This window comes from Camelus dromedarius, chromosome 1 (genome assembly GCF_036321535.1).
Source record: "Camelus dromedarius isolate mCamDro1 chromosome 1, mCamDro1.pat, whole genome shotgun sequence".
NCBI lineage: Eukaryota > Metazoa > Chordata > Mammalia > Artiodactyla > Camelidae > Camelus > Camelus dromedarius.
Window position 1 is genome coordinate 4723279 of NC_087436.1, and position 27597 is coordinate 4750875.

Consider the following 27597-nt stretch of genomic DNA (forward strand, 5'->3'; position numbering starts at 1 on the left):
ATGAGTGGCTGCCCATTTTTAGGAAACAACTTTGGGTGAGTATTGCCCTCTGTTTGAAGTATGGCTAAGCTCTTGGGACTGCCAAGAACGAATGCTTTAACTTCTGAATTTCAAGTGCATGGAAAACTGTCACCCTTCTTCCCATGTTTAATAAGCTACTGTAAGAACTTACCAAAGGGGAATTTTTGTGTCTCATCTCGTTAGTTACTGTGCTTTGTCCAGCTTTACTTTTTCCTCCTCTCTTCTCTTATCTGCAGATATGCTTTGAAAAAACTGTCTGTAGAAGGCGGTGAAGATGACCAATCACAAAGCGGTGTGAACAGAGCCAGTAAAGGAGGGCTTATCTATGGGAACTACCTGCACGTAAGTGGCGGCGTCCTCGCCAGGCTAACCGGGCCTTGTAGGCGCTGAATTCAGCTAAATGACATTTTCATATTTGGTGGGTGTTTTTTTTCCCCCCTCAGTCACCAAGTAGTTCTCTGGTCCTAAAGATACCTCTTTTCATACAAACTTATGCTTTCTCAAGTTCTGCTAGAACAACCCAAGAGGCTCATATGGGAAGGGTCACCTGTCCGACAGAAGCACAATAAAAGCAGAGAGTGCGGGATCCGGGCAAGGTGTACTCGTGATAAGATAAAGCGCAGATTACTGGCAGGCGTTGCACAACTTGTTTAAGTAAGACACGGTTGCTAAATCCCAGGCTACATAATGGCAAATGTATCCAGAAAATCTCTCTTTTTAATTCTTTATCATAAAGTAGAAGTGTGGAAGGCACATGCTTTCTTGAAATCATTAGGAGATGAAAGGATGTTACAAAGAGGTATTTGGAGATTATTTTTAAGACGTGAAATGATAGAGCCCTTGATGTCCTTATTGATGGGTTTCTAAGGATGAGCTGAGAAGCAGTGTTAAGATCTCCCAAGAAGGGACTCTTGCAGAGAAGAAAAGAACAGCAGATACACCGGAGGCTAAACAATTTATCAAGATTTCATGATACCTCATGAGATAGAAGGGATGTGATTTCTCAGTGAGTTCACTAGCCTTTGCTAGGGTAGAATCCTCCCAAATATAATTTCTTCTGAAAAGAATAAAAATCATAAAGCCAACTGACGCTTTATGAGGGGACATTCATTGTTTAAAAGACTATAAATGGGTTCCTGAGAATTTGGGATTCAGGGGACTTTTTCAGTATTGTACTGTACTTATTAAAGTTGGTGAAAATCAAGTCGTTCAATTTTAAAATCAGCCCTTTTTGTACTCTTTTTTTCCAGACTTATTGAGCTATAATGGATATATAACATTGCATAAGTTTAAGGTGCATGCATGGTGATTTGATGCATTTATATATTGCAAAGCGATCACCACTGTAGCATTAACTAACATCTGCATCACGTCACGTAATTACCATTTATTTGGGTGTGTGTGTGTGTGTGTGTGTGTGTGGTGAGAACATTTAAGATCTACCCTCTTAGCAACTTTCAAGTAGATAATACATCGGCATTAGCTGTAATCACTATGCTGTACGTTAGATCCGCATAACTGATTCCTCTTGTAACTGGAAGTTTCTACACAACTAGTCTTGCTCTTTTCTTGTTTAAAGCTGGAAAAAGTTCTGAATGCACAGGAACTTCAAAGTGAAATAAAAGGAAATAAAATCCACGATGAACATCTTTTTATCATAACTCATCAAGGTAAGTGGCCCAAAAGGTTAGGCGGTAAGTGCTTGGCGGGCACTTCCCGTCAGTAATGAGGGAAGTTCCAGCCCTTTTAACTGCAAGATGCTGGTGGGGCAAGGGCTCGCCTTTGTTAGCAGCCCTTGAGAATGAACAGTGTGCTGTCAGATAAATTCTCATAGGCCCTCCGTCCGGGATTTAGAACAGTCTTCTTTCTGTTAACTCAATGCTAATTGGATCAGGTAGGACTTTAGTTTTGTCCTAAATCCAAGGGGACTTTCCATCACTCGGAATTCACAAGAATTTGGAAGCTAAGACGTTATTATTTTTCAACTTGGAACTTTAACAAACTATTTTCAAAAACTAGATCACTCAGATTTATTATAGTTGCACATGGCTTGTATAAACCTGGTACTAAACAGAAATATAAATTTTGTCTAAAATGTGTGCTTATGCTCCCCAGACTTCTAACCTCTGGGTAGTGGTTTTTAATGGAGGCGTCCATGATTTTGGAGGTTTAGGAAGTCCCTGAACTCTTTGAAATTGTGTGCAGAATTTCATGAATATCTATCTTACAAAGGTGACCCCCCCAAAACATTAAGATTTACTCTAAGATTGTTCGTGTCAGAAGTGGAAAGTTTGGGGGCCAAGGGCTGTCTTCCTCCTCCTGCTCAAAAAAAAAAAAAAAAGAAAAAAAAAGCTTGTTTGTGTCATAGCACCGTGTTCCGAGGCCCAAGGACTCATGCTAGTCAATGCTCCATTTATAGATGCTTTCTCTCCTTCCCAATTCTTTGTGTCTTTTCCTCAAATGATTGTTTTCCTTACTGTCTGGCTGAAATGATCAACACCTTTGTGTTAAAAAAAAATTTTTAATGGAAAATGATTAGCTTCATGTGTTACTTCTTTTGTTTTTTTTTAAATTTATCTTATTTTTTTGTTGGTGACTCACACCAAGACAAAATTAACAGGGGAGGAATCACAGCAGGGCAGCACAGATTTGGAATTAGAAAAGGGTTTAGAATCCCATTTCTACCATTAAAGATCGTGTAACCTTGGTGAGATTTCTGGACCAGAAATGCTCTCCATTTCCCGATCTATAAAATGGAAAGAATGATTGCACCCCCTCATTCATGGAGTCCTTGTGAAGACGACGTGAGACAACGTGCATGAAGCCCTTAGCCCCAGTTAGAGTAGGCACTAAGCACACAAGGAATGGCAGCTGTCATCACTTGATGGGGGCTTTCTTTCCATCCTTCCGTCAGACACGCGTCAGTGGGTCTTGGGACTTGGCCACACAGTTAAACCTGAAAAATGGATGCATAAACTGATCAAGAAATATTGGATTGGCTCTTTGTCCAAATATGAAAATTAGATCCCCCGAAGTCTCCTTAACTGTAATTTAAAGGCATAGTTTGACTCCCCTAATTAGTACAGAAGCCCGAATAGAATGTGCTGGCCATCGCTAAGATGACTAATCTTCCATGCTCCTCTAATGACTGCATTAGCCATTTAATTCCTCTATTTATAAAATCATCACCCAGTGTTTACATTACACCAGACACTGTGCTGGGAACCAAGGGAAACAGATGAATATGACAGAGTTTTAGACTCTTCAGAAGCTTGTCCCCCTCGTGATAGTCTAAGTCCCCAGAATCAAGAAACTGTCCTCTTCGTTAGGGTAATGAATGCTGATGTCTTGTCTTCCAGATGAAGCTGAGCATCACTTCTGCTCTCGGCACAGCCCCAGCCTGGGCAGTCAGAATCAGTTCATGGGCCATAACCTACAAGACACAAACAATATTTTGTTGAGAGAAATCAACACGATAATAACTAAAGCCTGTAGGTCACGTGCCTGGCGTATTAAACCAGTCAACAAAGGCAGGCTTTTATAACGTTAGTACTAATATTTGCTTGTAGCATAAAATGGGGCCACATTGGGAGTTACTGATTTTTAAATTGCAGTTTTATTTCTCTTTTGATGTGTTAACCATGTCTTTCCTCTCATTGTGGTCAAAAGGCTCCTGTAACTTTCCGGTTGACAATGATTCTCTCATTCCAGCCTATGAGCTCTGGTTTAAGCAGATCCTCTGGGAGCTGGATTCTGTCCGTGAGATCTTTCAGAATGGCCATGTGAGTTGTTATGTCACCATATTCTTTTCATGCTTTTTTGGGGAGAATGTGGAAAATATTATTAATAGTAAACGTTTAATACCAAATGGGGGAATTATTGCTTAATGAGAAAATAAAAAACCCACATTCATGATTACCTTACCCTTGCTTTAAGGTTCCTTTCAAATTTTTGCTTCAAGCCCCTTGATTAAGACTCAACCTTTTCCCTTTCAAAGAAGTTCTTACGAATGACGGTAGATTTCTGGGACAGCTAGTGTAGATTCTCGAATGAACAGGAACCAGAGTTGTATTGCTAGGAATGTTTGCTGTGAGAAGCTGGGAGCAAGGATGAGGAAAGCGAAACAGGAGGAGGAGGTGGAGGAGGGAAGAGACAAGACATGAGGGGCAGAGGAGGGGCCAGAGAGGACCAGGACCGGCAGGAAGGGAGGAAGGCAGAGCCAAGGGTCCGGGGAGGCTCCCACACTGCCCCTCCCAAGCCCGCCTCCTGCTTCCGCCCCTCCCATCCTTGGAGGGCACAGGACACAGGTTGGGTCGTTCCACCCGGAACCCCTGCTCCACTTGAGCGGCTGGGAGAGAGAACGCGGGTCCACAGACCATCCTCCTGTATCTGTGGACAGAGTTCCCACTTACGCCGATGGCAACTTGCAGCCTCAGTAGAGAGCAGACCTCCTCAGTGTTAATCTCACCCAGGAGACCCCACGTGACCTTTATTCCTTAAAGCAAAACTAAGAGACACCTTTACTTTGAAATCAGTGGGAGGCATGTGCCACAATTTCCTTGCTTCCATGTAGTTTTCTATTTTTAAAGGAGAACATGATTTCGACTTTGCAGACATCCCTTGCACACAATTCAGAGTTGCTCTGAGTTCATCATGCATTTAAGGCACATTTTAGTCCCAATGTTCCTCTCTAAAAGACAGAGAAGATCAGTAGGGAGGCACCGTCGTTTACAGTCTAGTTTGTGTCTTCTAGAATTGGGGCTCGATCACTCAGCGCTTCGTGTCTTAACCACCAGGTCAGGGACGAAAGGAACATGCTGAAGGTTGTCACCCGAATGCAACGAGTGGTGGTGATTCTCAAACTCCTGGTCCAGCAGTTCTCCGTCCTGGAGACCATGACGGCCCTGGACTTCAATGACTTCAGGTGAGCACGTGGCTTCGTAAACAGGTGGGGGGGTCGCCACTCCTTTCTGATGGGCGTGAGAAGCCTGTCCTTCTGACACTCTGTCACTAGGAGCACCTGGGAGAGACCACAGGAGCACTGGAGCCGCTGTTGAAGATACTTTATCCCTCACTTTTACCTGGGCACGTAACAAGTTCCATTAATTTCAGTTCATCATGTGTGCCCTGATTTTACCCCAAAAGGGTCTTAGATAACCTATGAAAATGGCTAAAAAGGCTGATAGAATACACACAGCTAAATTTAAATGATTCCAAACTGAAAATGAAAGAGAAACAGGAATGATATTTAAAGAAGCATGTCAGCAAAATTGTCAGTATAAGTTATGGGTCAAGTAGAAATTTTAACTGTATATTTCCAGAATGAGATACACACACACACACACACACACACATATACATATAAAAGTTTTTTTTCATACCAAAGTCTGAGAAGAAATGTTAAGACCGTCAGGTGCTTTTAACAATGTAACAGGCAGGGTCTTCTACACGGTTGAGAATCGAACAGAGAGCAGTCGAATTCCTTTGTAGCATACTTAACAGAGGGACTTCTCAGTGGCAGTGAGAGGAAGGACGTTTGCAAGGGTGTGGGCCCGGGGGCTGGGGGGACAGCCACACCTGTTGAGGGCCTGTTTTGTGCTGGGCCACAGCCCACTCGCCGTGCTTGTAGGATCTCGCTGGTGCTCATAACAGTTCTAGGTGGTGAGATTAATGGCTTGAACTTTTAGGAGAAATTGAAAAATATTTCTAAAGAAGCTTTCAGCACTATCGAATAAAAAATATTGCTCAGTGTTCACCTGCCTTTATCTTAGGAGGCAGTTTAGTACACACAGGTGCATATATGTTTATGTGTGTGTATATACATACATGTAAACACACACACACACACACACACACACACACACACACACATAACCTTTGGCAAACTATACAAACATTCCAACTTTAAGTTGCCGGCAGCCGTGGTGATATTCCAGTAGCTCACTGTCCTCATCTGGGTGAGGTCCCAGCCATGGGGCCAGCTCTACAGACACACGCCTAGGAGAGCAAAACCCACCAGCTCTCCCAACAGAAAGGACTGCTCCAGCGACTAACATACAGTATCCACCATCTCTCCCCGCTTCTGTCCCCTCCCCGCCTGTTCGCATAGAGAGTACTTGTCCCCAGCGTCCGGCTTCCAGAGTCTGCAGTTCCGACTGCTAGAGAACAAGATGGGGGTTCTCCAGAGTCTGAGAGTTCCCTACAACAGGCGACATTACCGCGACAACTTCAGAGGCGCAGACAACGAGCTCCTGCTTAAGTCTGAGCAGGAGCAAACGCTCCTACAGCTGGTGGAGGTACACCTCTGAGGCTTTTTCTTTTATTTATATTTGGGTGGGGGAGGTAATTAGGTTTATTTATTTACCTATTTATTTTTAGAGGAGGTTCTGGGATTGAACCCTGGACCTAGTGCATGCTAAGCACACGCTCTACCACTGGGCTACGCCCGCCCCCTATTTCTAAGGTCTGGTTCGATACCTCAGGTTCACTTAGCTTCTGCTGGACCAGAATTTTAAAGCCCATATCAGAACTGGGTTGCATTCACTGTCATTAAGAATGAATTTATAGAAATTCTTAAACTTGTAAATTCAACTAATTAAAATTTTAAGAACTCCCTTGAGAACTCCAGAAACATTTATATAATCACGTGTTTGTTAATATTTAATAACCTCCTTATGTTATTAAAATAATCCTTTTAAACATTCTTGCTAAGCAACATTTAATTAGCTGATTTTTAAATTGGGTATGCTTATTTATTTAATGAACTTTATTTCTTTAAAATAGTCCATGATTGAAAAGTTCCACAAGTTGTGCATTTTTCTTAATGAAACTAAATTACTAAGATTCTGTTCTTTAGAATTTTCCCCTTTTGTGTCTTAATTATCTCTGGGTCTATAAATAGTCTTGAGGGTTTGTTAATTTGCTTCTACATAAGTAGATTATTAAAGAAGGATCATAGAATCTTTATCCTTCACAAAGACTTCCTTTGCAAGTTAATTTTTTTTTTTATTTTAGTGAATTATACTCTGCTCATGAATCCCCTGGCTATGGTAAATGCAGATTTAGGTGAAGAGAGGTAATACCGTTTAATGACTTACAAAAATAAGGAGAGAAAAAAATCACAAAGCTGATTTCAAAACAAAAATAGGCTAAATAAGAACCCATAGAGATGCATGAATTTGGTTTTATTTTTAGATTAAAAATCTTGTGGAATCTTAAAATAATTGAGAAGGTCATTCATTTCAACATTGCTGTGTATACAACGTCCCTGCATGTGGAAGAGATCACAGCTTCTACATGTCATAATTCCTTCAACTCCTAAGACATAAACTATTTTGGGAGTAAACCAGTATAAAACAGTATTATAAAACCAGTATTAAAACAATGTATAGACACGTTCATAGATTTTCAGGACAAAATTGGGATTTTTGTAATAATATATTTCCTGATAAAGAGTAAATATTGTTAATATGCTTGAAAGGAAAGAGAAAATATTTACACACAAAAAATCCTTAGTGACATATTTCTCAAAACTATGAAAATTTCCTGTTCCAAGTTCATAAATGTTAGTTACAAAGTGTCTTATATATTTTAAATTTTACAATGTATTCACTTGAAAAATATTTATTTAAGGCATGGCTGGAAAGAACCCCAGGCTTAGAGCCACATGGATTTAACTTCTGGGGAAAGTTTGAAAGAAACATTGTCAAAGGCCTGGAAGAAGAATTCACCAGGATTCAGGTAATTATGACACCAAAGTAAACTCGGCTTCCTTCAGAAGTAGTCCTGGGAATTTTATTTCAGCAATTTTCTCTTAATCTGTCATTTTCCTTATAGCATTTTTCTTTTACAAATACACCTGCTTGGTATATTACATGCTTGATTTAATTTTATTTATGAACACTACAAATAAATTAAGGAGTTCATTGTCAACAAGATTTTGTCTTTGAGGAACAGATGAGATTAATAGACCTCTTTTCATTTCTATTGAGAATTTCACCTCATGACCAATTCAAGATAGAAGCGGGCTCACAGAGGACCAGTCAACCCGATGTATTTAGTCCTACAGCTTCCCTTCACTGGTCTGCCTTTGCTGGGTACTTCTTTTTGGCTCTCAGACAATGTCAAGTTTCTGTCACTTAAAAAAAAGTACTGTTGATCCCTCATTTCCCTCAAGTCACAGCCCCTCACCTTTCTTCACGACTACATTTCTTGAAAGGGTTGTTTCAGTGCTGTCTCTCGGGAGGCTGTGTGGGGCAGTATCTAAGGCGCGGACTTGGAAGTCACCCTGCTGGGCTCCAGCCCCACCTTCACTTCCTTACGACCCTGTGACACTGAACGCCCTTCACTTCACTTCCATCACTGGCAAAATAGGAAATAAGAGTGTCTACCTTGCATGATTATTACGGACATCCCACTGGGCTCGCAGCTGTAGAGTGTTTAGGACAGCAGTTGGCATGATTATTCCTTTTTCCTCCCATCGGATTTTCACCTTGACACAGGCTGACCCCATCATTACAAGCAGCCTCCATGTGCACAAACTCAGTGGCCATCTTTCATCTCCATTTTATGTCTCTTCTCCTGGCTTTCAGCATTAACGGCTACTTACACTTCTTGAACCCTCTCCCTCGAGGTTTTGGTACCAGTGCGCCGTCTTCTTCGAGTTTTCTGTCCCCTCATGGGCTTATTTTTCTCTCTCAAACCAGTAAGCGTCGGGGATTCACAGCGCGTGGGCTCAGAGCCTCCGTTTTCTCCCTCTGCCCACTTCCCCTGTGTGAGCTCATGTGTACCCACTGCTTCAGCGTCTGCTTGGACACCAGTGACTCGCAAAGGTTTACCTCTAGCTTAGACAGCTCCTTGAATTTCAGATCATATACGTCACACCTTATTTTCATTGCCTCTTGCTATGCTCAAAAGCACACTGAAAATAACCAGACTTTCAGTTTCCCCTTCTACCTAATCTTTTTTTCTCTCCTTTCTTTTAAATTGACATATAGTCAGTTACAATGTGTCAGTTTCTTGTGTACAGCACCCTTCCACCCATTCTTGAATCAACTTGGTCTTCTCCAAGTTGAAGAACTTTTTCTCCTATCAACCATTTGGTTTAAGACAGACACCCACTTGATCCTTGACACTTCCATCTCTCAGCCACCTCTTCAAGCTAGCACCAAATCCTACTGATTTTACCTACGAAATGGCTCTCGAGTCCCGCCCTTTCCTACCCACCCCCATCAAGGGCCACTCGCCATGGTTGTTTACCTGGACTAGAGTCCCAGCCCCTCATCTGTTCTATGCATCTCCCATTTCAGCTCCGTTCAAATTTATTCTCTGCCCCGAAGTTTGAGTAATGTTTTCAAAATGCAAATCTAATCACATTTGCCTTTTGCATAAAACTCTTGGATGGTTTCCCATTGGTTTCAGGATAAAGATAAAAATTCTTACCATAGTCTATAATGTGTTTCGTGGTCTCGTGTGGTCCAGGTATAATGAATTTCCTTTAAGCTGAATTTAGTTCCTTGAATTTATTACCATCGAGTCTTTTTTGTGTCATCCTCTGGGCTTGGAGTACTCTTCCCCAAGTAACTTCCTCCCAGTCTTCAAGTCTCGGCTCAAGGAAGACTTCAGGAAGGTCTTTGCTGACCTTCTGCTACTGTAAGTTGTTAGGACGCTACACTGCTCCTTTACACCACTGTCCGTGGTTGCAACTTGGTTTAATTTTTCAATGTTTTATTCCCACCGGGCGGAGATCTGGGAAACTCATTTTTGCTCACAACTGTATCTCCATCACATTATGGATAGTGTGATACGTTGATAATGAATAAATGGATAATGAATTGGCCATAGCATCCTTACACATCCTTACTTACCACGCAGCATGGCTGTTCTGATAAACTGAATACAGCTGGGGTGGCTGATTTTTGCTCCCGCCCAAATAAGTGGGTTGTAAGGAGAGCACGTGTTTAGGCAGGCAAATAAGAGTTTCCTTAAATGAATCAATAGGGGTCAAATGAATAAAAACATAACAGTGAAAAACATCTAAGAAATTGTATTCACAGAATACTCTACTGAATATAGAATTTGAACAGAATGACTAGTTTCTGACTAGGAATTCTTAATTTTCCCCACGTAGAATTACTTTATTTTCTTATATTAAATGATCACTGTCTAAAAGTAGATCTTGACTGACCACTTGTTATTACCTTCAGTTTTGCTCACGAGTCCATTTCTCATGATATTTATGGAGAACATTTGAGTTTAACAGATCACATAACCTTAAACAAAAGGACAGAACCGGTGGATATGAGGAAGAGCCCGTCTCGTAAGCCATCATCTCCCAGTTGTAGGGTTAGCTGATGCAGTAAATATTCGAAGTACTCCCTGTCTGCATCCGGTTGGTCCATTCCTCACAAGCAATGTTTCCTAAAAGGAGAATCTATTCTCTCTCTCGGGAATGTCAATGCAGTGTTTCTACCCCTCCCCCAAGGCTAAGGAAGAGTCAGAAGACAAAGAGGAACAAATGGCTGAATTTCAGAAACAGAAAGAGGTGTTACTGTCCTTATTCGATGAGAAGCGTCACGAGCATCTTCTTAGTAAAGGTAGGTGTTCTTATTCCAAGGATCCTTCCCTGGAACGTTACTGTATCAAACCTTCCACAGGGGAAGTAAAATGAATGTTACGTCCCCTGAGAGAATCTGGGAATTTTTTATTTATTATGGAAGTTAAGTATATTCTATATCAGGTTTTCCTAACAAGACATTTAAAGATTTGGAGAATTTAAAGTGTATATATGTAATGATAGTTTCCTGAATTCGAGCTAAGGGATAAAATATTTAAAGTAACATTTGCATTACTTTCTAAAAACATGGAACACTTAATTATTTATGGTGATGATGCCACATTAGTCAGAGTATCTTAATTTACCTATTAAATGAACACTTGCTACATGTCTTGCAGGGGAAAGACGGCTGTCCTACAGAGCACTTCAGGGGGCTTTGATGATCTACTTTTACAGGTAAAAGCAAATCAAAAGAGGGCAAGTCGAAGTTAAAATTGAGGAGTAGATACAGATAATGCATCAAGTATAAGGTTTATAAATTGCAGTCGTAGTTTAAAGAAACTCATTTAGATTTGGGGGAAAGCTTAGAAAAAACTGACATTTCATGAGGGTTTTCTTTTAATTTAAATAACAAAGGTTCAGTTTTATCCTTATAGTGGGCAAAAAAAAAAAAAAATACACACAAATTAATCAAATATCCTTTTGATTAAATTCTGCAAAGTGTCGTGTGACACTGAAAGTCCTGTAGGGCCAAAGTTTAATCAGTCTCAGAAACTCAGCCATGAAATGTGTTCTGTCATTTGACAATGTTGTTAGTCCTATTTTATAAGATGAAAAAGAATGGATGAATAAAAGCTGTTGTTTTACTTATTTGGCAATTTCAAGTCAAATCGCTTCACTGTCTCAAGTGTCTGAGGTGTCCACATACATCCTCCTCCTCCATGTGTAGATCCCATCTTTGTGTTTCAAAAATTAAATGTGTCAAAGCAACAGATAGCATGCTAGTAAAAAGCAAACCCCCCCAGAAAAACAACAAACAAAAACACCCACCAAAACAAACCCCAAACCCTATCTTTATTGGATGTCTTACTTGTATTTAATTTTTTATTTAACTTTTTATTTAAGTTTTTAAAGATTTAATTTTTTTTATTGAGGTACAGTCAGTTTACAATGTTGTGTCAATTTCGAGTTAACTTTTAAATCCTCTCAAATCTGTTTTTCAGAATGGCAGCATAAAAAAACCTTTTGATGCTTTTCCTAAACTCTTAGTAAATATATACCATTCAAGCTCGTGTGTCCTCAGCAGAAAATGTACTGAGTGTTGAAGGCTTAGATGAAAAAAGGAAAACAGCTGTATTAGAGGACACTTTAAGGAGCAGTCTTTGTTTTTATGTTTTACTATCTTTGTCTGGAAGGAGTTTTTGGCTCTTATCAACCAGAAACTCTGAGATAGTGTTCAAGTCTGCCTTTTAATGAGAATGAGTCAGGTATGACTCTGGCTAGCTGCTTCCTGTAAGTCAAGGAATGTTTTAGATTCCTTAATCACGTGCTGTAAGGTGTGTGGTATCCTCTTGGTTTTTGAGGGGAGGAAAGGGAGACTGAGGAGTGAGCCGGAGCTGCTGCAGCCCCTCAGAGGCAAAGGGGACATTTGTTTCCCTTCCAACAGATGATAGAATGCACTATCTTCCTAACACACTGGATTTTCAGGTCTCTTATTGTTATTATCATGATGATTATGATTATTTCTCCTCCAGGGAAGAGCCCAGGTTCCAGGTCCCCTTCCAGCTGCTGACCTCCCTCATGGACGTGGACTCCCTCATGACCAAGTGGAGATGTAAGTCCCCCCTCCTCCCGGACCCCACCATCCTTCTCCCCCACCCAGCCTTCCCTCCCTCATCCCTTCTCCACCCCTTTGTGTGTCTGTCGATTGCTTTGTGCAAAATCAGCTCAGCGACTTCTCTCAGGGCTGACCCATCCCGCACACCCAGCCGGCCCAGCCCCCAGGGTTCATGGGACTTTGAGGTCCATGAAAATGTTTTCAGATAATCAGAAGAAAACAGTAAACCTTAGGTCAAAGAAAATGCTTTAATAGATCATAGAGATTTATTCATTTTGTGTCAATACAATTTTAAAATGTATTTTCAATAGTTTTGGGTTTTTTGTTTTTTTTTTCAAATGGACGAAGTGTATCCTAAAGGCAGAGTGAGGAGGGGCTCATGAAAGTCGCGGTGTTCAGACTAATGTGAGGGTGGCTGGAGTCACGGGCAGGCAGCCCGCGCACCTGCGGGGCCCTTGGGGCGCCACCGCACCTCCCACGCGGCTGGGCGATAAGGTGCGAGCCTGCTCTCGGGAGCAGCAATCACCGCCAGCCCTCGGGTTCAGAGCCACGTGGAATATCCGGCAGAAAATGTCCAGGGACTTAGTCTGTGTGTCTGTCTAGACAACCACGTGTGCATGGTGCACCGGATGCTGGGCAGCAAAGCCGGCACCGGGGGGTCCTCGGGCTACCAGTACCTGCGCTCCACAGTCAGGTAAGCGGGGAGTTCACCTCCGGATCTGGGGGGAGTCCACGTGCATCATCGGGGAACCTCATTTACACTTGCTCCGGCCTGAACTGCTGGGACACACTTCTAGTTGGGTTAAGTATTCCTGTTGGAGCCTTCGGAGGTCATGGTAAAGATCCTTCGCTCAGACGGTCATCGCTTTGGTCCTGTGATGAAAGGCAGGCATGGTACCGAAGGCCGCATGATCTACGCGGATGCGAACGAGTTAATCCAAGGAGAACCGTTCTCAACTCGTTCTGGCTCAAGTCTGGGCAAGACTAAGACAGCTGTCGCTAATTCCACTCATGTCCTCCTGGCCAGACGAATGACACAGCTGAAAAACTGTCCCTTGTTTGCCAATATGACTCTACGTCAGAGCATAAAATCTGCTCCCGTTCACTCCGGACAGTGCCCTTTTCATACTGTTTACAAGGAAAAGAGGTCCACGTGGGCTGAGACCTTAACATGTGCCAGAGAGATTTCTAGGACATCCGTGTCCTTATTTTACTTAGGATCCACAATATTATAAAAATAGATGGATATACGAACAGGGAGACACAGTCGAAAACTGGGAAAACTACAAGGCCCCCTGGGAAAGGGGACTCAGCTGCGGAATAAATTAGATGCGCACATTTGGCCCCCAAATTCTTTACGGTGCGCTGTTTTCATCCCTGCCCTTACTACCAGGTTGACCACGTTATGCACAGGCGGCATTCTCATCATTTTTATACACTGTCACTTTCCCTGGATATACTCTGCAAGCGTGAGACGCAGATGACCGTTGGCACAAAAGGAGCCACACCTCTGGGCGGTGGGGGTGATGAACACAGACGGCGTCCCTAGGGTGTCTCCGCCCCGTTAAATCTCCCCGGAGGCCTGGCCGGACCTTAGATTTTATTTTCCAGAGTTAGAAACCCAAACACACACTGCGGTTTAGACAACTTGTCCCAGGTGACGTCAGGTGAGGTGTAAGGGACAGAGCGAAATTTGAATCCAATTTTGACTCCAAAGACAAGTGTTCTTCCGCTATAAAACTGCCAAGAGTTGACTGACAAAGACAAAAGCAACTTTAAATGTGACACTTTTTATAAATCTAAGATGGCATTTCAATTTTTTAATGCCTTTGCATTATTAATAAACAGCTTCTTTACAGGTGGGACATATTTTCCAACAAACAACTAGGAACACTGATGCTTTACATTTAATTTTTTGCACACCATCCTTTAAAAGTGAGAAATTGAGGACACACCTTTATCTTTACGAAGGTGGCATGACAATAAAACAACTCTGGGTTCTAATCTGTAACAGCCTGACCCAGATCACTGAAACATGTAATATTGTTTTATGAGTGTGACCTTTGGATGTGGACTAAAAATGAAGCAAATTAAAACTAATACTATTTGATATACACAACATGTAACATATAATACAGAATGTAACATTGAATGTTAGAGCAAAATAATAATTATTTGAGAAATTTTACCATATTCCATGCCAGTAAGTCTAAAACATCTGTATACATGTGTTTTTCCAGTGACAGGTACAAGGTATTTGTAGATTTATTTAATCTTTCGACGTATCTGGTTCCCCGACACTGGATTCCGAAGATGAACCCAATTGTTCATAAGTTCCTTTACACGGCTGAGTACTGTGACAGCTCCTACTTCAGCAGCGATGAATCAGACTAAAACCACCTGCAGAAATCTATGAAGAACACCGATTTCTCAGTCTGTGGTTTTTTCATTTTCTATGAATTTTCATGAATATAGAGTCCTAATGTGATATATGTACATACATAGTTGAGCACTGTGGTGCTCTGATTCAATCCTAGGAATAATTTTATTGCCTAGGATTTGAAGGGAGGATATGAGACTAAGCATTAAGATAAGAAATTAACCCAGTTAAATTGTAACTTATACATAGAGTGTTTCCCTATTAAAAACTTAATGTCTCGGATACACACTTTAATGTAACCATTTAATGTAATTATCATCTCATTGTTTCATACTTTATAAGCTTGTAAACTTCAGCTATTTCAAATATTTTATGCAATAAAATGTGCATCCTGTACAGAGGCTTATTCAATTAACAGTTTTAAATAATAAAAATTAGTCTTTTGACATACGATCTTTTGGAAACATTGCTTGTGTATGTTAGGACTTGATGCTCACGACAGAAATCTATCTGAAACTAACCTGGGGGCGGGGGGAGGGATTTACTGGACAATGACGCCACCAGCTCCGAGAACTGGGAGGCCCCTGGGGAGCTCTGAGCCCACAGGGATGGACTCAGTTCCTGGAGAATGGCACTCCTAGAACTTTGAGGACCCTCTGTCTCCCCTCTTCTTTTCTGCAGGTGTTGGCTTTCTTCATCCCTGTGGTACACGGGCTCCTCCCTCAGGCTGGGTGCCCGCTCCCAGCACCTCTGGACCCCCACAAGGGAAAGTGCTTGTCCCAGCCCCAGGGCTCAGGGTCTGGGAGGCAGAGCCACCCTAACGCACAGCAGAATTGAGGGAGCAAGGAATGTTTTTTCCAGAAGAACGGAGAGGTAGACAGACTAGACAATGATCCAGTTCATTTGTAGTAAAGAGAGTTAGACTGAGAGTTTAGATCAGACATGAGTTTCATTCTTCTCTTTCTAGCTTGGTCCGGCAATCCTTAGTTAAATTTCTGTTATGAGGGGAGTACAAAATCTCATCAAAAAGGCTGGAGTGTTCACCAGCCTTGCTCTGGGGTGATTATCTACGGCAAGCAGCAAGTTCTTGGTGGAACCGAGCTATTCTTTGGTCTCAATCACAAGTTTTTCTTATGGGTCACATTGTCTAATTCGTCTCTAAATGATATATAATTGCTTTTGCCTACATGGCTTTGGGGGTGTGTGTGTGTACGTACATGTACAAAGAGTGCAATGGGGGTTAAGCTGAAAAATACAGGGACAAGTAACATGGGGGCTAAAGGCAATCACTTTGAAATAAGTCAGCAAACTTGAGAGCAAACCATCTATTAATTTTCTGCTTTGGTACAAACCACCAACTTAAGCCCCAGTCTCCTACCGGTATAATGAGAATAAACATACTTACCTCATCATCTTTGTTTTTACTGCATTCTGTTGATATTTATTTTGTAGTTGGCTTTATTCCTTTGATAACGTACGTTTAAAAAGCTAAAGATCGAATCTGTTCTTAGAAACAATAATTAGTACATATATGAAAACTAAAAAAATGTGCAGTGTGCTGTGTATACGTATTTACATGCAATATAATGTGTATGTGCAGTTGTACTGTAATAATTCTACATAATAAAACTGGAAAAAAGATAGAAAGACAGACACATATATGTCTATATTTATAATCTATTATTTCATACTATAGTTTTATAGTTTGCCTTTGTTTTAAAATAAACTAAGCTAACACACACACAGAAATAATGAAGAAATATGTTAATGGATGTTCTGTCACCAAGATGCCTTGAGATCTTGGAATAAATGCCATTATTCAAGGCTTATTCTTTTAATAATTAAGACTAAATAATTTGATTTAGCTATTTTTATCTATGTTTCTTGGTGCAACTATATAGTTGCAAGAGTTTTTTTATCCCCCCAAATGATGTAGCAGTGATTCTTAATGTAAATGTCAAAACAATTTATAATCCCAGTTAGTAATCTTGCCCACATTTAATTTTGCTTCTAATCCTGGCAATCGACTTCAGATAATTCTTAAGTGACTCACAGCACCACTGTAAGGCTGCCTACCTCAGGACTCACTTGGAGACCCCTGTGAAATCACACCCATGAACGTCTCGGTTATCTTCATTCTTACTCCCAATCATGATGGGAAGATTTCACTGCTTTCCTCTTAGCCTCGCTGGGTGAACGTCACACGCCTTCTATGGCTGGAGCACAGCATATGCCCGCACCGAACACTATCGCTATTGAGGCTGGGGAAGAGGGCAGGGCTTCTTCTTGAAAGCTCCTTTAAAAGAGTTGCTATGTTATCTTTCGGGCATGGGAGCCGCTGAATGGTCTAAAACAGAGGAATAACCATGATAATGGTGTCTTTTAGAAATGCAAGTCCAGGGGACATCTAGCAGACGGAGTGTAACACCCATCGGAATCACCTGGAGGGCTTACAAAACAAAGAGCTCTCAGTGCTCTCAGTCCTGGTCTGGGGGCTGTGCCTGGAGACCTTCTGGACTGAGGGACGCACCTTTAGCAGGGAGAATATACAGCAGCGGAGGTGAAAGGCACTGAAGAAGGAACGTGCCCCGAGGAAGGGACAGGAGAGACAGAAAGGGGGCAGGTGACTGAGGGGTGGCTGAGGTACGGCTGACCTGACATGGTATCGAAGAGTTCCCTCAATTTTACCGATTCAGTGATGACATCACGTTGATACTGTTGGACTAGATGGAGACACCAGGAGGTGCAGGAGTTTTTGTTGTTGTTGTTTATTTGTTTGTTTGTTTTGTGGAAGTTAAGGGAGAAGGGAAGGTTAAGGTGTCTATGGAGAAAACCAAAAATTAAATATATGGATTCGGAGCTGAGAAAACTCTTGTGTGAATGTAAAGCACGTTAACACTGTGTTCACAAAATGTCAGCCCTACACTTGTGGACAGAGGCTTCTTAACCCAACGTCAAATGCAGGTTGTTTTATTATAAATGTCTTCAGAATCCAGAAGAGCTGAGAGGTAGGACACACCTTGTAATTAAAAATATCTATCGCTTGTAAAAGACTACCAGAAAAGAGTTCATATTTTACAGAAATCAGTAAATTAACACAAACTAGACCAACCAAGACATAGTTCCTTTTCGGCATACTTGGATAAGGAGAACATTCACCAAATTGTATATCAATTTGTCATTCTGGAACATCTCCAAACCTGAGTCAACACACGCTCTTTTAAAATTGCTTTCAGTTGGTGTAAAGAAAAGAAATACAGTGTTTGCTTTTGCTTTTCTTTCTCTAATAAGAGGACTGATAAATAAAGGCCAACAGTGAGAGAAAAAATGGGATGTTCTCAATTGTTTTTTCAGCGGTTGTTGCAACCTTCACAACTTTGCTTCTAAGATGGTCTACATTGGAACGCAACCATGAGTTTTAGAGGAGAGATACGTGTACGTGTATTACTTGATACAACCTTCTTACAGTCGTGCACATGGTACCATTTGCACCTATATTCCAGAAGAGAGCTTTTCATGCTCTGCGTTCCTACACAGCCACACAGGTGACAAAGAAGCGACAGATGGACATCAGGAACCCAGGACCAGGGGACAGCCAAAGGGAGCATCAAAAGCTCCTTTAAGATGGGACTCTGGGGAGAACTGGGAAAACAGAGGCTGGGAAACTCACATATTGGCTGACACCCCAGATTAATGAGATTGAACTTTGAAAGGGGTGGTGCCTCCAAGTGGTGCAGGAACAACTGAGTGAGGTCCTGAGGTGGACAAAGGCTTGGAGAGATGGAGCCAAATAAATGCTTATGAAATGGAAATGGAAAGTAAACAATGAGCCCCTCTTTAGCCAGGGGGGCCAGACCACCAGGAAAATTGAGAGGTTTCACAGTCAAGAGAAAGAGAAACAGTGAGAAATACGGGCAGACACGCTGTTCTTCAGTCCAGGGAGAACAAAGGAGGAAATAAGATCTATTGGACTCCTACTGGCAGGGAAAAGTTCCAAACAGCATTCTGTCTCTGAGGCAAAGCTACGCAAGACTTTCCTGTCTCATGGCGGCCATACTGGTCATCTAATTTCAGTCGGGCTGGCTGCTTCTCTTCAAAGTGGCTTTGTTTTTTGCTTCTTTCTACGTGATCTCTGCACAGGCCAAGGGGGAAGCACCGTCTGTTGGGGTAAAACAACTGGCATTTGAAAATTCTTAAGAGATTTCACCTCGGAGGGCCGCGCATGCAACTGTGAGAGGCACACATCCTTCAAGGCTGGCTGTTCTCATGTACATGGGCGGTTGGGGCTGGCGACTGTATTCCATGAGGAAAAGAAGTTCTTGTCACCTCTCCAATCCTACCGCAAGTATGCCACTAAAAATAAACAAACAGCCAACCAAAGCAATCGTCAAACGAAACCAGGTAACAGCCCCTTCAAAGCGAGGAGACCTAAAATATCCCCAATCTGACCTTCCTCCGAGGAGGAAACCTTCCCACAGACTTGCTCCCCGGACGAGATGCTGGCGTTCTCCCTACCGACCCGGGCTGTCCCTCTCTCCGTGAGAAGAGAACACCCTACAAGTCAGTTTGAATGCTGCGAGGTTCTAGAACCTTCGGTGGGTAGTTGTTAAGCCCAGGAGGCCAAAAACGCCGAGAATGAAGCGCCACACCTCACCATGAACCTCCAGGTTGGCAGCCGTCTCTCGAACTCACACGAACACAGCAGAAACAGAATCCGCAATGCCTAAGAGGAGAAGAAATGGTCGGTACCGCCCTGTTCTTCCTCACCCGCCTTTCAAGCGGCAAATTGAAACCGCTTTCATTTAGGTTCAGAAAGAGTTAATATCTACCAAGAAAGTAATCTGCTGGTTACAACCACCTGTCAGTGTAAACACGGCAACCTCAGAAGCAGGTATTAGAAGAGATGCCTCATATTTTTGTTTCAAGAAACTACCAAAGAAACAAACAAACAACTTATTAACCGAACAGGTGAATGTATCTGAAATGTATCGCACTATATCTATATATATATATATTGCTTAGAGGCAGTAAAATTATTTTTAGGATTATTTTAAATACAATTTGAAGATTCATATTCTAAGATTTGGAGTCTAATAAACTTTCAATAAATTACCAGCCTGCTACCGTTTTCTTAGCACAAAAGAATGCAGACCTCAGCATCACGGTGGAAGTGATTAAACATCCAGTCTGAAGACAGGATTTCACTGTGATTAGCTGTGTCTTTGAAATCTCTCAGGGCCATTGTGTATAAGAGTAATGTGATCACCATCAGAGATTTAACTTAAGGAAAGGATTTGAGTTCCTGTGTAAGTACTAATCAACCAGGCAGGAGATGGAGACTGAAACCGGGAAATGGGTGGAGAGGAGAAATTATCTGAACTCACCCTTTGTAGCTAGGGGCCGGGGAAGAGGCTGTGGACTTAACTGAGGCGATAATGAGCCTGAATTATATTCTTGCAACTCTCCCGCCAGGGCTGTGAAGGCGGCTGCCCTCAGCCCAGAACCGGCACTGCAGGCGCACGGGAGACAACTGTAACCCAGACCCTGCGCCAACCAAAGCTTCAGTCCTCGACGGTGACCACATCACTTTTATGGACAGTGGCGCAAGGCAGATGGGATTCCATGGCCCCAAGAGATTTCAGAGACACAGTCAATCACAGTGAAGTCCTGTCTTGGAGAAGGATGCTGATCGCTTCCGCCCTGCTACTGGGGTCTGTGTCCTTTCGTGCTGAGGTAAGCTGTGGCTAGTGGCAGGGGGTTCAAGGAGTGGCAACATCAATTCATCTGCATTTTCTGATGATGTCAACCCCCCAGTGATGCTGAAAAGTCAAGGCCTGATTGGGTTGCTGGCTGAAAGATTCCTAGGATGTTGACTCCTTTCAACACATATTTTATGGAACATGTTTTACTGGGGTGATGGGACAGGCCATGTATTAAATTGCATGGATTCCACTTTATCGAACAATTGGGCAGTCCTCACCTGACTGAATCAAAACATAAACTCTCAAATTTTTCCATAAGTCTCTTCTATCATAAATATCGCCATCTGGAGTGTTGTAAAGTTTTTAAAAGTTGTATACATGTTAGAGCTAACGAGAAATTAAATGCTTTCTCTCATACACAATATAGTTTTGAGTCCAGCCTGATTTGGAAAATATGCTATTTTCTAGATCAAAAGTTTTAGAATACAGTTTGAGTACAGATTTTAGAATATGCTGAAAAGACATAAATAGCTATTTTTAACTTGGCTTGTTGTTAATTAACAAAAAAATGTTGTTATTCAATAAAAGAGCATGTTTGCTATTGGCTTAAGCCTCTCTATTCCAGTGGGTGCTTGGCTAGAAGTTTGTAGGTGACAAGGGGCATATTAAACCAGAAACAATCTGAATGTTCAGATTTTCATCCATTTTGATACAAAGAAAAAGTGATTCTTGATGATCCTAACTAGGTATTATCATACATAAAAGAATGGAAAATCATACAGTTATATAAAGCAAATTTGGAACTCGGAGACATTTTTGGAGAAGTTCAGCCCCCCAAGTCGAGTACTTTTCTCGTTTTCAAAGTAGTTCACTTTGGTAAATTATTACTGTATCTTACAGTGGTTTGCTCATTATATTGGTTTTTTACTACAGTCCCTCCCCTCTTTTAAAACAGGAATATGTGCAGTAGTGTCTTTTTTTTAAACATGATTTTAGTTTTATCAGTTGGCTAAAGGATGAAGGTTATTACTGTGAAGGTGACTTGGGTACCCTGGGCACACAAGATGGACTGGACAGGTTTGTGATTTTCATATACTCCAAGTCCCTTCCTTGACACTCAGCCTGGAGTGTACCATGTAAATTCATGACTCACCACAAACGTTACCTCCCATTTTAACGTGGGCATAGCCGTCAACTCCCCACGAACTTCCCCATGAGTTCCGCACAATCCAATATGGAGGACTTCCTACAAAACACAGAACAGTAACAAACCCCAGAGAATATATTTGTGGTAAAAGAATGCTTATTTAAAGTTTGGTTTTGGAAAAGTATAGTGACTCTAAGAAAAAGATAAAAAAAAATTTAACTTATGCCAAATTTAGCTAAGTAAACACGAGCTGTGCTTAGAGTCACAAGCCAATCAATGGAAAATATGTTTGAATTTGTTTCCTTGATATGGTTACTGCACAAAATAAACACACACACACATTTCCAGGGAATTTGAAAAAGGAAAAAAAATTAATCGTTAGATAAATACAACATGCACTTTATTTTCCCAACAGTTATTCTAAATGCTCCAGATTGAGAAGGCACATTATTTACATCAAGAATTTAGGACCAGTTTAACAAGGCATCCACCAAAGTTGATTGGGGGAACCCACAGGTGTTTTTTCCTGCAGGTCTAGTGAAAAGGTGCATCTGCTAATCCCAAACTCCTAATTTATCCCTCCTTGCCCTTTTCCCCTTGGTAACCATTACTATATGTAAAATACACTATTGTATATAAAATAGATAAACAACAAGGACCTACTGTACAACACAGGGAACTGTATTCAATTTCTTGTAATAACCTATAACGAAAAGAATCTGAAAAGAAAATATATATGTATGTGTATGTATAACTGAATTGCTTTGCTGTACATCTGAAACTAACATTGTAAATCAACTACACTTCAATAAAAAAATTTTTTTAAAAGAAACCAAAAAAAAAAAAAAACAGAAAAAAGAAAAACTGTAAGGTTATGAGGACTTAGCTATAACCTAAGTTATAGGTTATATCTATATAGGGCCAATTTCAGCATTTTAAAGGATAGCAACCACTTGTCAAACTGCAGGTCAAGCTGGAAAGCAGCCATCAAGTCTTGTTAGCACTCACCTGTTCGGTCAAAGCCAGTCACGAGAACGGCGTGATTCGCCTCCCCGCTGGAGCAGTGATGCTGTATGATGCCGCCCAGGTAATCCTGCCAGCTCACTGCATCCACTATCACTATCAGGGGGCCTGAGGTAAGGAGCACTTTTGCCATTTCGTCTTCTTGGTCACTACCAAAAGAGGAAATGTTGGGTTAAGAAGTTTCATTTTCAAGGTAAAAATATTTTATCAAAGTGATCTATTTAATCTGAACATGGTTAGGTTTGGTGGCAATTACCAAGACTTAAATGATGGAGGCTAAAAAAAGTCTGTAAGGTTGGCAGTCCAGGGTGGCTGTGGGAGTCCAGAACACCAGAAACCCAGCTGGTTGTATATGAGGTTTCCATTCTCCAGGTCAATTCATGGTCCACAATGGCTGCTGGAGCTCCAGCCATTTCACATGTATTTCAGACAGCAGAAAGTGGAAAAGGAAGTGCTGCATCCCTGCTGAGATCCCAGAAACGATCCCACTTTCTGTATGTATCTGCATGGGTCTCAGTGGCTACGACTCAGACAGATGGCCACGTCTAGCTTCAAGGAAGATGGGAAACAAAGTTTTGGCTACAAAGTACCCAGCTGCAACATGGGGATTCTTTAATAAGGAAAATGGAAAGCCTGGATGTGTGGAGATATCTCGCCATCTCTGCCACACCAGGAAGAACTGCGAGACCAGCCAACTTAAGTTAGTGAACATCAAATAAAGAAATTACAGGGAAGGGTTACCCAAAAGAGGTGAATAAAATCACGGGGTAGAGAATGCTAAGATGCCACAGAACTAGGAGCAGGTTGTGAAGATGGCAAGAGATACAGTTACTGCTTTCCCACGCGGACTTGTACTGATAAAGTCTGACATTACACAGTACTCCGCCTTCATGGATCTTACAGGGACATGATTAGGCCATTAATTTACATTTTTAAAGGTCAGCTATGTGGGTGCAGGACACTGAAACCAAGTGACTGATATTTCAGGCCGTTAAGATAGCATTTGGGAGTTTATGGCTGCAGCAAACCATGGCGAATTAGTGGCTTGAAGAGTGAGTAATCCCTCATCATGCCAGCCAGAGATTAGCTTCCATCAAGGGGATATTCTGTCCACAGATGAGGAAAAAAACACAAGTGCAAAACAGTGGAATTTACTGAAATAGAAACCACACATTCACTCGAAACATTTACTCATGTTACCTGTTAACGTGAAGATCTGTTTTTGAAGATCTGTAAGTAGGCATTTCTAACTGTCTTGTTACAACAAGGTAGTGAATAGAGTTCCCTGTGCTGTACGGTAGGGCCTTGTTGTTCAGCTACTTTATACACAGTAGTGTGTGTCTGCTAATCCCCAACTCCAAACTTAACCCTTCCCAGCCAAACGTGGGGACTTCTTAGGGGCCTCTCCTGTCTAACCAAAGGCCGGGTGACTCCTGTTTCAAGCCCAGTGCAGCGACTGCTGCCTTGTCTCCCTCCTCCTTCCCTCCCTCTCTCACTGTCTCTCTCACTCACACCAATCCCTTTTCTCTTGTTTCTTCCTAATATTTTCCAATTTGCTACTCAGGACAAGGGACTCCCTGAGTCTTTTCTCATGACATTTTGAAGAGCTGGCTCCTTTGTCTGCACACGCCTCACCTAGATTCTCCAGGAACTCACTTTCCCATTTAGAAAGTGCGTTACCTTCACCCTCAAAGGAGGTGTGGACCAGTGTGCTCAGTGACTGCACATCCATCATGCGTTCTGTGTGTCCTGCCCTCTCGGAACCGAGGTGCCTGGTACATGGTCCCTCGTCTCCCTGAGAGCCCCTCCTGCAGATGGGAGCCGTGTGGACCAACAGCCCGTGCCCTGACTCACAGATGGTTATTCAGAGGGTCCATTTTGGACAAGGACCCAGTCTCACCCTGGACTTCTTTCAGACCCATAGGGAGACACCAACTGGACCAAGAGTACATTCAGTGAGCATCAGGGCAGTCTGTCACCTTAGCTGGATTTAATTTAATCTATTTTCTCTGTTTTAAAAGACTGTGCAAAGCTCTGTTCATCTTTTTTTTAAGAGAAGCCAGGAGTTGGGTGAATCTTCCTCTGTCCTTGTCACCCTGAGCACCTATTTTGCACCACATGCAATGGTCATAAAGGACCCCTAGCCACTTGGAGTTCTCATGTGCTGTTAAAGCATTTTCTAGTGTTTATTTTCCCTGAGCCTGTCCAGAGTCACCGTGACCTTCAGGTTCCCACCGCGGTCCTCTTCCTCTCCAGTCCCCCTGACCCCTGCATCGTCTCATGCTTCTGGGTGCATGACCTCGTTGACCCCTCAGCATGCTCTCCCCACTCGGCCCTGGGAGGAGAACTTCAGTTTACGCCTTTCTCCCAGCTGGTGACTTGAAAGATGCCAGCAATACAGGGGGCTCTTGGTAAGCAGACTGCCTGGCATTAGCTAGTGTCCACACAAAGTGATTTTTGTTGATTCAAGAGTAAGATTGAAACATGCTAAGGGTAACCGGGACACTTAAATTTGGAAAGAGATGTAAATGTCAATTATGCCTTAAACTGGATTTAAATGTGTGACTTTAAGTTTGCTATTTCTATTTGTAATGACCCATGGGAAAATAATTAGATTGCATTTAAGAAACGGCATCTCTAGAACTCTGTGGTGATCACCAATTCGTCTCCAGTAAAAAGTCGGTTTTAAAACAATTAAGGGTACGCAGTGATGCAGTCAATCAAGTTATTAATTCCAAACAGTCTACAGAAAATAAATTAAGAAACACGGAGAAGAACACAACAGAAGAAGACACATACCTGAAGTTGTACGCGGAATAACCTTTGATTGAAAATCCAGAATGTGAAGCTGGAAAGTAGCGGCACAGGCCGTTTTGGGCTGTAAACGGGTATTCCAAGTCGCTCACCAGCTTTACTTGCATCTAAAGGAAAACAATCACCGCACATATCCTCCGTCACAAGGCTGCTTTAAAAATGAAACAGAACTTGTTACAACGTGTGAAGTAAGATTCTGCTTGGCCACATTCGTCATGTGGGTATTCCTGGAGTTATTAACATCTTATAAAGTCAAGCTTTCGGTGTTTTTTGTGGACGTCCTAGGTAATTAACCTCGATGTCTTTCTTTGTCCTTTGCTCCTGTTTCTCCTGAGCCTCGTTTTCCTAGGACCTCCGATCTACTGATCAGGTGCAACAGTGTCACCCATGCCCGCCGGCCACCACTGAGGCTCACTCCACCCCACAAGCATCCTTCTCTCCACCTCCCTCTGCCCCTGCGTCTGGCGTGGACCACGAAGTTCAGAGCTGTCCAGCCAGCATCCTCCCCTCCAAACGCTGGGCTTACGGGAGTGAGGGGCGCACTACGCGCTGCCGCCCGTGACACACAGAGCAGCTCCTGGTGTGTGGGGACGTGAACACAGTGGGTGCGTGGGGAAGGATGTTGGTGTGGAGGACCCTGTCTACACAACCTACTAGCACCCTCTCTGTGGTCTCGCCCAGTTGACGCTGAATCCCGGAGGATGTCACAGAGTGTACCTGGGTAAAGCCCCCGGAGACGAGGAGGGGAGAGGGCCAGGGTGCATTTCGGTCTCAGCTACTGGCTTGGCAACAGGACCTCACCTCTCAGGGCTCATTTCCACATCTCCATAAAGAGCTGCGCGTTTCGCTGATCTCCAGTGCCCCTTTTAACCTCAATTTTCAGAACCTTAACCTTAACATTAACCTTAATCAGAAATCCTATGGAGCTGAATAATCATACACCCTCATCTTTCTGGGTCATTATGCATTATTATATATCTGCAAAAAAGCATTTATTAAGCAATGTTAAATAATTTTCTGAAAACAGACTTCAGGTAAGATTTTCACATTTTGATTTCTCCATGGCTGACCTGCCCAGAAGTGATTCTTTTTTTTTTTTTTTTCATTTTTTTTCCTGCTGTAGAATATCATAATCTAATGTTTTTATTTGTTTTTAAAATTAAAAAAAATTATTTATTTTATTTTTTGCAGGAGAGAGGGAGGTAATTAGGTTTATTTATTTACTTATTTTTAGAGGAGGTACTGGGGATTGAACACAGGACCTCGTGCATGCTAACCATGCGCTCTACCACTGAGCTATACCCTCCCCGTTTTTAAAATTTTTAAAATTGAAGTATAGTCAATTTACAGTGTTGTGTTAGTTTCTGGTGTACAGCATAGTGATTCAGTTATACATATATATTCCTTTTCATATTCTTTTTCATTATAAGCTATTACAAGGTATCAAATATAGTTCCCTGTGCTGTACAGTAGGACCTTGTTGTTCATTTTATATATAGTAGTGTGTATGTGCTAATCCCAAACTCACACTTACATGTGGAGAACTATGAAACGCTGATTAAGGAAATCAGAGAAAACTTAAAGACATGGAAGGATATCCCACACTGTTGGGTTGGAAGAATCAATATTGTTAAAATGGCCACACTGCCACTACAGATTTAACACGATCCCCATCAAATCACCCAGGACAAGTTTCACAGAACTAGGACACATAATCCTAAAATTTACATGGAATCGCAGAAGACCCAGAACTACCAAAGCGACTTGTCCTTAAACCTTGTGATGAACTCCAGCTTGGCTCATCTACGTTTCCGAACCTGAAAACACTACTTTGTATGTGAGAGTGAACTGTCTTGAGTTCGGAGCAGACGTGCAACAGGCAGTTTAAAAAAGCAGGCACCTTACTGAGCCAGTTCAGGGCGCTGAGCGTGGACCCTCCGCTGCAGCCGTAGTTGTCGTAGGAACAGTCGATGACCTGCTGGACACTCAGGGCCTCCAGAGGCTGCCCCGCCCTGGCGCGCGCGGACTCGGCGGCCGCCACCACGCTGAAAGCCCAGCAGCCGCCGCACTGCGGCCGGGGAAACAGAGCGGTGCCCGTCAGCCAGATGCCCCCCAGAC

The 27597-nt window shown here is 42.2% G+C and overlaps 2 protein-coding genes across 11 annotated transcripts in view; one reads left to right on the top strand and one right to left on the bottom strand.

Moving 5' to 3' along the window:
• Positions 1 to 14807, top strand: TDO2 (tryptophan 2,3-dioxygenase). The gene is made up of 12 exons (XM_064493976.1): positions 1 to 35; positions 258 to 363; positions 1601 to 1691; positions 3733 to 3803; positions 4818 to 4945; positions 6131 to 6317; positions 7654 to 7761; positions 10505 to 10616; positions 10975 to 11032; positions 12331 to 12410; positions 13017 to 13107; positions 14654 to 14807. The coding sequence occupies exons 1-12, from the start codon at positions 1 to 3 to the stop codon at positions 14805 to 14807; spliced, it is 1221 nt and encodes a 406-aa protein (XP_064350046.1).
• Positions 12652 to 27597, bottom strand: part of CTSO (cathepsin O) — a 27421-nt gene continuing 12475 nt past the window's right edge. For 2 of the 10 annotated variants that reach the window (XM_031463704.2, XM_064485841.1), the window contains exons 4-9: positions 27380 to 27547; positions 25465 to 25586; positions 22651 to 22814; positions 21649 to 21741; positions 19448 to 19516; positions 17748 to 19146 (exon numbers count right to left, since the gene is read on the bottom strand). In XM_031463704.2, the coding sequence (XP_031319564.1) occupies positions 19482 to 19516; positions 21649 to 21741; positions 22651 to 22814; positions 25465 to 25586; positions 27380 to 27547 (582 nt within the window). In that variant the 3' untranslated portion in view covers positions 17748 to 19146; positions 19448 to 19481. Of the gene's footprint in view, positions 14168 to 14602; positions 14824 to 17747; positions 19147 to 19442; positions 19517 to 21648; positions 21742 to 22650; positions 22815 to 25464; positions 25587 to 27379; positions 27548 to 27597 lie in introns of those variants that run through there. The other 8 variants (XR_010380865.1, XM_064485805.1, XM_064485724.1 and 5 more) reach the window with 8 other exon arrangements.

Coding starts and splice junctions, on each gene's coding strand:
- TDO2 (XM_064493976.1), top strand. CDS start 1: ATGAGTGGCTGCCCATTTTTAGGAAACAACTTTGG. Junction 6,318..7,653: donor CGCTCCTACAGCTGGTGGAG/GTACACCTCTGA, acceptor TATTTATTTAAG/GCATGGCTGGAAAGAACCCC. Junction 10,617..10,974: donor CGAGCATCTTCTTAGTAAAG/GTAGGTGTTCTT, acceptor CATGTCTTGCAG/GGGAAAGACGGCTGTCCTAC.